Genomic DNA, 9,184 nt, shown 5'->3' with positions numbered 1-9,184 from the left:
TTTGTTATCGATATACTGTGAACTATCTACTATAATTAATAATCTACTCCTAACAAACAGTCACTGAGAAATATTACACTACAATCTTTCTAAAAACACCCCACTTTATTTACCTTTGCATGCACATAAAGTCTAGTTGCAGTGGGTATTTTGTTCTGTAACCCCGTGTTATTACAACAGGTGTCCTGAATGAGGTTTGTTTTTGTGTATCGTGATTGCTGGGCTATAATTTAGCTCCAAATATAGCACAGTCTCGTAAATCAGACACATTTTGAACTGCCCTAATTATGCTTCATTAGTCAGACAGACATGTTTTTAATCCGGTCAGGTGTGTATTCAACGCTGTCACTAGTGTTATTTCTAGGTTGCACTTTTTATTGGATGTAGAACTAAGACATCTGTCATTAGGATACTAGAGTTTTTGTCTAATTCCTGCCTAACAACATTTCATTAATCAGATTTATTACACTGTAGTCATATCAGAAAGTGAAGTGGCAGTGGTGCAATGGTTTTTTCCTCTGTAGTATTCGATTCTGATTTATTGCATCTAATCTGGCTGTCATCCCTTCTGTGCTGACTAGACACAGAATCTCTTGATCAAATCTTTAAATCAAACGCAGTGACTGACAAAATTTACTTTCAAAGTTATGGAAACAGCAAGATGCTGAACAATAACACAAAAGTCCCACGAGTCCTAAATTTGAGCATTTATTCCGACACCTTTCATAAGGGAATTCTGCAATTGTGCAAACACAAATAATATGACAATATGTTGGTTTTCACAGAACATTGTGGCACCCACTGTGTCCTTATCATAAAAAATAAATAAAGAACAACCTTAGTAGACAGTGCAATCTTTTGTGTTGGTCTTTTATCAGAGAGAGAGAGAGAGAGAGAGCGAGAGAGAGAGAGAGAGAGAGAGAGAGAGGGAGATTTGTTAATCTTTCATTCATTTCATTCTTGTGCTATTGTGTATCGCCCGCTAGAACTGCACTGTCACAGTTCCTTTATAAAATGAGTTCAGTTGCTGAATAAACACTATACGTCCTCCCCTTCTCCAGGATAGCAATTATAAGCAACCTATAATTTACACACTACATCTACATGTAATGTAAAAAAGCATCAAAGAACATCTGCCAAAGCTAATAGACTGATCTATTTGCGTGCACTACAATACAAGTCTCATGTATTTTACATGAAAACACATTAAGCATTCAGCTAAATTATGAAAATGAATTCATGAACTCAAAACACTTGTTAAGAAGGATATGGAAATATTAGGATTAAAAGTCCTGCCTGTTTTTTTCACTCTCATCAGACGATGGATTCTGGTGCTGGTCAGAGTCCGATTCAAACATGGGGCTGGAGTGTACAGGATAGGGATCGCAATTTTGCCTGGAGGTGAAGAGAGGGGGAACTGTGCTGGACAAATGATCCTCTACATGCGGGATCCTGGCAGGGGACTGGCTGAAAGTGCTGCGTAGGACTGGAGCCATAGTGGCTGGACTCAGCGATCTTTTCCTCAACACCACCTCTCTCAACCGCTGACTCTCCTTGGTAGTTGCCTCCCAAACCACCTCTAATTCACCTTCCACCTCTCTAAAAAAAGACAGACAGACAGAAAGAAAGAAAAAAAAGAGAGAGAGAGAGAATGCAATATGATTAGGCTTTCCACCTCCAATCTAAAAGGTACACCATTTAGTCGGGCTTGCCATCAGCTCTCTAGTTTTAGCTACAGTGAAAAGTTCAAAGTCGTCACGTCAAATTCAGCATCATGAAAGCATGACATTCAGCCGGTATCTAAATACACACACAAGCATTCCCAATACACACTGTCAAACTTTTACACGCACACATCTTTAAATCCTCAACCCGTCAATCATTTGTACCCTGCAGTGGACCTGTACATGGGGCTTTTGAGAGCTCAGCTGTGCCATAATAACAGGTTTTAACTACAAATGTGCTGAGCCACATACATAAGAGAGAGAGAGAGAGAGAGACATAGGGAGATGACCAAATGGCTTGATTTTCTATCTGGAGGCGTGTAAGCTGTGGTAATGATAGATCAATTAGCTGGACCATCTGTTGACGCACAGCCTCGCCTTTACGCACGCACAGGTTTGTGACAAGCTTTCTATCTCTCTTTCACCGGGGGCAAGGTGGCACGTCATCTCTGTAAGTGCCCTCTACTTTGTGGGATGCTGGTCTGCATTATTATGATGTGTTTTAAAGCTGCCACCTTCTCCTCTGTCTGTCTGCGTCAATATACTGTAATACTTACCTCTGGCAGAGTCATCTCTTTACTGTGAGATACAAATCAAGCTCGCCTCCTCTCACCACCTCAGACTCCACTTACTGCAGAAGCAACATTATGTTAATGTGTCTACATTCATCATTTGAAGAGATCAAGCTGAAGCTGAATACTTGAAGCACACTTGCTGCCTTTAAATCTTTGGAATATACAGTGCTGGTACAGTATATACCCTATCCGTTTCATTGGTAGGAGTTTTGCTTCACGGTCCAAGTGTATCAGGAAAAATGGGAATGAAATGATTTTACTGTAAGGATCAGTGGTACTATCACACTATTGACCAAAACTCACAGTCAAATCAAACACCATTTTTGAACCTCCAATCTTGAGCCTGCATTTCTCATTTAAAATAAACACAAACAGTTAAAATCTACTTTTTGTACAAAACTGCTTGTGACAGCAACAGGGATAGTTCATGCAAATATAAAACTTCTGTCATCATTTACTCACTCTCATGTTGTTACCAACCTGTATAGATTTCTTTGTTCTGATGAATCATTGACACAGGAAAAAAGAATACTATGAAGTGAATGGTGCTTATAATCAGTTTGGTCAAAATAAGTTTGTAACAACATGATAGTGATGATGACCGAATTTTCATTTTGGGTGAACTATCCCTTTCATGCATTGTCATACAGGTTGCTCTCTTCAAAACATGAACTTACAAGAGAGTCAGGAAATCATGCTTCTATATATTTGTCATCTCAGCTGGTCACATTCTGAATGTCTAATAAGATCGCACCTCTTTTTTTTCTCCTTGCTGATGCCCTTTCTCCCTTTCCTCTTCCTCTCTGTTCATTACATATTGTGCCATCTCAGCAAAAGCCAAACAAGGCCCTATCTATGCATACAAATACCCTGGCCTGTCACCTTAGAGATTTATAACAGTGAGAGAGAGACAGACCGACAGAGAGAGCAAGAGACTGCTGTCAGTACAGTAGGTGGGTCATCTGATCAATAGTGTCAGATATGGGAACAGACAGTAGGACAGAGTGATAAAGAATGAGATCTGTAAGAGACACATGACTGAAGGGCTGAAAACACATCTGGATGTCTGATGTGAATGTATATTAATGTTAATGTTATTTAATTGTCCATTTGCTAATGTCAACAGATACGGATACTGTACTTTAATAACAAAATGTGCTAGTAGATGCTGAAATTAACAACATGAATAAATGCTGTAGTAAATAAATAAATAAATTCTTTAGTATTGTTCATTGATAGTTGATCCTCATGGGAGTACGTTTCATTTAACAGTTGTGGGCACAATAAAACGAAATTTTCCCAAAAGCAATTTTTGAAGGAGATACAAATAATAATACAGCCAAAATGATACTTTAAATGATATGTGTATAGAAAGAAAAGCTGTACCACTTAGTGTAGTGCCACATCATATATTTATTAACATATTCTTCTTTAAAACCATTAATTTATTGTTGTTGAAGTTGTTTATAATCAAGCCACCAAAATGCAATGACATTTAAAATTAACTTTAAACATAATGACCGTTAGCTCCTAACATAGCGGATTCATGGAAAAATTAATTGGGTAGGGAAGGCAGGGGGACTCAAAATCTCTTTAAACATAAGACTAATTTTTGTATTGTTCTATTATATTACACACACACACACACACACACACACACACACACACACACACACACACACACACACACACACACACACACACACACACACACACACACATACTGCAGGCTTGTGCACAATTCAGAATTGAATTGAGAATGACTCCTAATTCCAATTAAATTCTTGAATTTGAATTGATGTCAAAAACAGGATCTAGAATTACAATTCGAATTTGAATCAAGGAAGCAGAATTGCAATTCAATAGAAATTCAAAGAAATCCATATACATTTTAAATGAAGCTTTAGAGTATATGTCAGATATGATTACATTACATATTCTATAAATTATATTAGTTTGAACTACTTGTACAGATTACATTAACAGGAAATGTTTTCCCCCAGCAATTAATGTTAAAAACTCTAGTCACATAACAAATAATTATGTTTTTTTTGTAATTGTAATTTTGTGGAACACGATGGAACATGACTTCATTTCCCAGAATGCTTTACTTTAACCAAATATTTAAAATGGTTGCCAAACAATTTTCCAAAGTAACTTTCCTAACACTGAATGTATGTGAAATTCTTTCTGTTGTGTTACTGAGGAATTTCTTTGAATTGCCATGAATTTAATTCCACTTCCTGTCATTCCAATTCCAAATCCAATTCAACTTCCTGTAGGGCGGAGTCAATTCAATTCAAATTTCAATACATGAATTGAATGGAGGCCAATTCTGAAATTCTGAATTGTGCACAAGCCTGGTATACCGACAATAAGGTTTCATTTAACATTACTTAACTATAAGGGCCCTGCAACTGCAGGTTCTGGTCATGTGACATATGGGTGAAAACAAGAATAAAACTTTAATAATATTGACTGCACAGACAAAATTCAGGACACATAAATTACAAAGTAACATTTGTAAAAACAATGTTTACATGTTAATGGGTTTTTCTGCTATAATTCACATAATGCTGACACATAACAGCCCGATCAATCGATTGGTAGTGTTTGCTTTCGGTCTCCTTCTTATGACCTGGTAGCCAAAAGGGAGACAGAAGAGAGCAGACGTGCCTGAGTGGGCCCGTAGGAAAGGAGTGACACGTCTGAGTGGTAAACATCAAGAGATAAAAGATGAGAGGGAGACCAGTATTGAACTGGCTGGTTTTAGCATCAAAGCAAACAAAATAAAAAAGGAATGAGAGAGATAGTAAAAGAGAGATAACTTTGTAAACACTGCACTATGAGAGTCTGTACATGGGAGTACAAGAATTTCAACTAATGATGTTGTGGTTTATTTTTAAGCGTCACTATATAACAGCCACTATGAGTTATATATTTCATCTTTGTACCACCTGTATGACGCCTTAAAAATCAACCAAACTATTATTTACTGGTAAACGCCTAACGTCAGAAGAAGAACATTTTAACCTTGTGGTCTTTTGTGTTATTACAGTGGTTTAGCATAGTGGTAAAAGATCTAAGTTGGTAACCAAAAGGTTGTAGTTAAAAACCCTAACAGGATGAACCATAAACCCACATAAACCCATATGTCAGGGTTTTTTACTGCATAGAGATTTTGGAGGCGGCTGCCTTGACCAAATTTTGTGCCACCTCCAGGCAGGTCTGTCAGGTTTCTCAAGTGGATTATCATTTGTAAGTGCAGTTGCGGCCTTACGCCACTGTGATAGCACAGTTTCTCTGTCAGCACAGTGAGATGTGGACTCCGCCCAAGTAGCAGTGCTTTGCCTTCTGAGAAAATAGTTCCCTGTATGTATACTGTTAAAAGATGGCTGTGTCTCATATGACCTTGTTATTTGTACACGGTGTGACTATACAAATCACAACACATAAATAGAAAAATGTTTGGGTTATTTTGTCACTTAATGAGAGCAGTATGCTAGCTGGAGCCATTCACTTCCAGTCTTTATGCTAAGCAAAGCTAGCGGGGGCTGCGTCAGACAGAGTTACAGCACGCACGGAGATGAGAAAGGTAGTATGGACTTATCTAACTCTGGGGGATACGGTGAATAAGCTAAATTCCCAAAAGGTGGGCGTGTTCCTTTAACACAATCCTATGCCTTGTAACACACGCTCTCTGCTCTCTGGGATGCCTCTTTTTTAGCAACAATTCCAGCCATTTCAAGCGCAAAATGATTTAAGACATGCTTTTTTCTGCGTTAAATAATGGCGCAAATACCAGTCAGAACACGCGCAAACATTAGTAAATCGCATTAAGTGAATAATTTGAATAATCTCCTCCCAAAAAGTTTGTGTCTGAAAGGGAAACTCCTATAAATGCATATGCAATAAGGTCAGTCGCAAAAATAACTAGACCACACCTTTTCAGTGCTAATGATTCACTGCACGTCTTTAGTAAATCCCCACAGTCATTATTTAACACCAAAATTATGGTTTTTGCGCTGGGGCAAGTTGTTAGTAAATCTGGCCCATAATCTGCACTTACTAGCTACACAGGGAGAGTGACAGATGTTTAGAAGAAAAACTTACAGGTTTATATATAAAGTTGTGAAGGCAAGGCAGAAAATGCACAAACTACAGATCGAAAACTAACTTGAGTGAATTGAGAGTGGGTGACAGCACAGCAACGATGTCTAATGCCCAGGGTTCAGATTACTTGAACACATTAACCCTGACCTGATACCCAACAGAACTTTATTCAAAACAGCACGGATGATTGTGAATAGATTCATACAATGACAGTTATGGTACATCATGTGCACATAATTACACAAGACAAAGTAAAAAAGCGCACATATATTGTATAACTGACAAACAACATCCATTAATCTTTTATTCTCTTTCATGCTCCCTCGCTCTAACACAGCCAGGTGACATTTGAGCATTTAAGCAAGCTTTTTATCTCTCGTTCTTACATAGAAATCTCAGAGCACACACACTAGTCTTTATATGATTTAAAGCTAAAGTTTTAGTGGCCTGCAGAAGCAATGCAAGCCGCAAAGATTAGCTAGCCGGAGATTATATCAGTCTGGAACTCTAAAGCCAAATAGCCGGACTGATTGACAGCCACCTTTGGCCCACACATAAATGTTTTTCTACCTCTCTCTTACCTACATCCAGCACTGCAAACTGACTTTGATTTATAAAAAATGTTTAGCATGCAAACCCAAATTCTGCAATTGGGTGTACCTGTCAGTTTAAATGTTCCTCTACACAGACAATGAGTCACGAAGAGAGCACATCACTAAAGCAGAGGACACATAACAGTCACCACACACACGCATCTTATAAGATTACAACATTAAACAGTGAATCATCACAAGAGTTTTACAGCCAAGAAATGCACATATTAAAAGATCAAATACAATCGCTTAAAATCTGCTTAATCAGCCTCAGGTTATTCAGAAATACAAGTTTGTTGGCAAAATCCATTAAGAGTGTGATAAAAATGTTAATTTACAAGAAAACATGATGCACTTAGAGGGTTTTGCATATGAGTTCTTAAATTTGAAAGTAAAAAAGTTCCAAAAAATCTCATCTGAGGGAGAGAAATTTTGATGATATAAATGCTTTTAGTTTAGTTAATGCTGAAATTTAAAATACTAGCTCACTCTTATAGAAAGCAACTTCAAAACGAGCTTTGATGTTCCAGCGAGAGAGAGAGAGCGAGCGAGAGAGGAGGCTCTGTGCTCAGTTGCGTTGGACATTGCTCAAATTCAAAAAAGTTGGTGTCATATATTATAAAGATGAACTTGCATATACATACACACTTTTGGGATCAGATCTGCTCTGCTGTTTGGACTGCTCAGTCCAAACAGCAGAGCAGATCTGATCCCAAAAGTGTGTGTTTGTATGCAAGTTTCTCTGTCCTCAGCTGGTAACTGTATACTGTCTTGACTGTCTGACAGTCTGGTACAGACCGGCCCATAATGAGATGTGTGTGCTGTGTGCACTTTGACTCTACTGCAAATACTGGATGAAAATACAGTGTCAGTCAAGAGTTTGGAAATTACCAACTCATTCTACATTAGCAAACATTTTACACACTTTTGAAAAATATAACTTTTATAACTTAAAATTATCTTTTAGCATCTTGATAGCACATAAAAACAAATATAATGGAAGTACTGTAATAAATGATGAAGAAGATATTTTGATAAATGATTGTAAGCAGCACACAGTTGATGGTACCCATGAAATTCTATTGTATTTGTTTTTGGTTACAATCAACTGTGTGCGTGCCATCATTTATCAAAATATCTTCTTTTGTGTTCATCAGAAAAAAGAAATTCATACAGGTTTACAACAACATGAGGATGAGAAAATGATGACAAAATGTTAATTTTTGGGGGGGCATACTATCCCTTTAATGGTGTAATGTGTTTTATGCAGTATCTCGCAATGTGATTGCAAATTGCAACCAACCTCAATTTTGAATCGCAATGAGCAACTATGTAGTTCCCACAGGAAAACATGATGTTTGAGACAACGTAGGGATGAAACACACTCTGTAGAGCAGTTTGTCCATTTAGGGCTCCTGTAGAAATATGATCGCAACTTCCGTGTAAGGAGACCTGCAGTGTCTGTAGATAAAAACGGCTCATTCTAACGTAATAAAAGCACTCCAGTTCAATATGTAAGGAATTTATACACCACTGATTAGGGGTGCACCAATATATTGGACGATGATGCTTGCTATGGTTCTCAATGAATTACGGTGAAATGCCACTACATCCAAAAGCCAGAGGGCGCTCTCGTGCAGAAACTCAATATGCGCTGAAGAAGAAGAACCATTACACCAGTCTTTAGGTGTTTCTCAATTCCAAGAACGCAAAGAATGGACTTGCGTTCTCGTGGAGACTGGTCTTGCCAGGCGACCTCGGAAGAACGAACTCAGAAGGTCGCGAGAACACAGAACACACTTGTGAGAATTGAGATGTGTGCAATCTTCCTGCTGGTCACGTGACCTCCCCAGATTTCAACGCGCAAGTCTGCACTCGATGCATCCTCAATATCAAGAACACATCTGGGTTTTCACGCGTCCTCTGTACTTGCGTTCTTGAGAATTGGAATTGAACTTCGACTGTTAATGATGACGTATAGCGAGGACGCAAGATCGCTGAAGAACACATATTGAGAAACAGCCAAAGTTAAGGAAACTTCCTTGGAAGGACTGGTCCCTCCAAGTCACTTCCTTCAGAGGCTAGGCGAGGCTCCTCTTTAGCATTCGGAGAACATGTAAATGGAACAGGCTCGCAAATGCACGTCAATGCGTCATTATGTCAGTGAAAAGGTGTGCTT

At 38.3% G+C, this 9,184-nt stretch overlaps 1 protein-coding gene across 2 annotated transcripts in view; it reads right to left on the bottom strand.

The window, feature by feature from the left end:
- Positions 1-692: 692 nt before the first annotated feature.
- cep89 (centrosomal protein 89) overlaps positions 693-9,184 on the bottom strand; it is a 66,133-nt gene continuing 57,641 nt past the window's right edge. For both annotated transcript variants that reach the window (XM_073812644.1, XM_065289522.1), the window contains exon 20: positions 693-1,599. In XM_073812644.1, coding sequence (XP_073668745.1) covers positions 1,284-1,599 — 316 coding nt within the window. In that variant the 3' untranslated portion in view covers positions 693-1,283. The remainder of the gene's footprint in view (positions 1,600-9,184) is intronic.

The sequence above is a fragment of the Paramisgurnus dabryanus genome, chromosome 2 (genome assembly GCF_030506205.2).
Source record: "Paramisgurnus dabryanus chromosome 2, PD_genome_1.1, whole genome shotgun sequence".
Classification (NCBI taxonomy): Eukaryota; Metazoa; Chordata; class Actinopteri; order Cypriniformes; family Cobitidae; genus Paramisgurnus; species Paramisgurnus dabryanus.
Note: the sequence above shows the minus strand (reverse complement) of the source record. Positions and strands in the feature narration are given on the sequence as shown.